Source organism: Octopus bimaculoides, unplaced genomic scaffold (assembly GCF_001194135.2).
Source record: "Octopus bimaculoides isolate UCB-OBI-ISO-001 unplaced genomic scaffold, ASM119413v2 Scaffold_267511, whole genome shotgun sequence".
Lineage (NCBI taxonomy): Eukaryota > Metazoa > Mollusca > Cephalopoda > Octopoda > Octopodidae > Octopus > Octopus bimaculoides.
In genome coordinates, this window is record NW_026296612.1 from 298 (window position 1) to 552 (window position 255).

Consider the following 255-nt stretch of genomic DNA (forward strand, 5'->3'; position numbering starts at 1 on the left):
GGAATTCACAAATTAAAGACATCAAATCAGAACATCCAGTCAAGGTGGAATATCAGGATAACAAGTGTCATGCTACTGTGAGAATGGCAAAGGAATTCAGTTTTGAGAAAGACCTTCTTCTGCAAGTGTATTATGAAGATGTAGAAAAACCACAAGTAATTTTAGAGAAAGGAGACAAGAATTCTAAAGGAATGTTTTCTAAAGATATTATGATGATAAATGTATTTCCAAAACTTCCGCAAGTAAAACAATCTG

General features: G+C 32.9%; 1 protein-coding gene across 1 annotated transcript in view; it reads left to right on the forward strand.

Annotated features, from left to right (window-relative positions):
- LOC128251323 (von Willebrand factor A domain-containing protein 5A-like) overlaps positions 1-251 on the forward strand; it is a gene marked incomplete at both ends in the record, with an annotated part of 544 nt that extends 293 nt beyond the window's left edge. Inside the window, 1 exon segment of the mRNA XM_052978203.1 lies at positions 1-251. This exon segment is cut by the window's left edge and continues 58 nt beyond it. Coding sequence (XP_052834163.1) covers positions 1-251 — 251 coding nt within the window.
- Between the last annotated feature and the right edge of the window lie 4 nt (positions 252-255).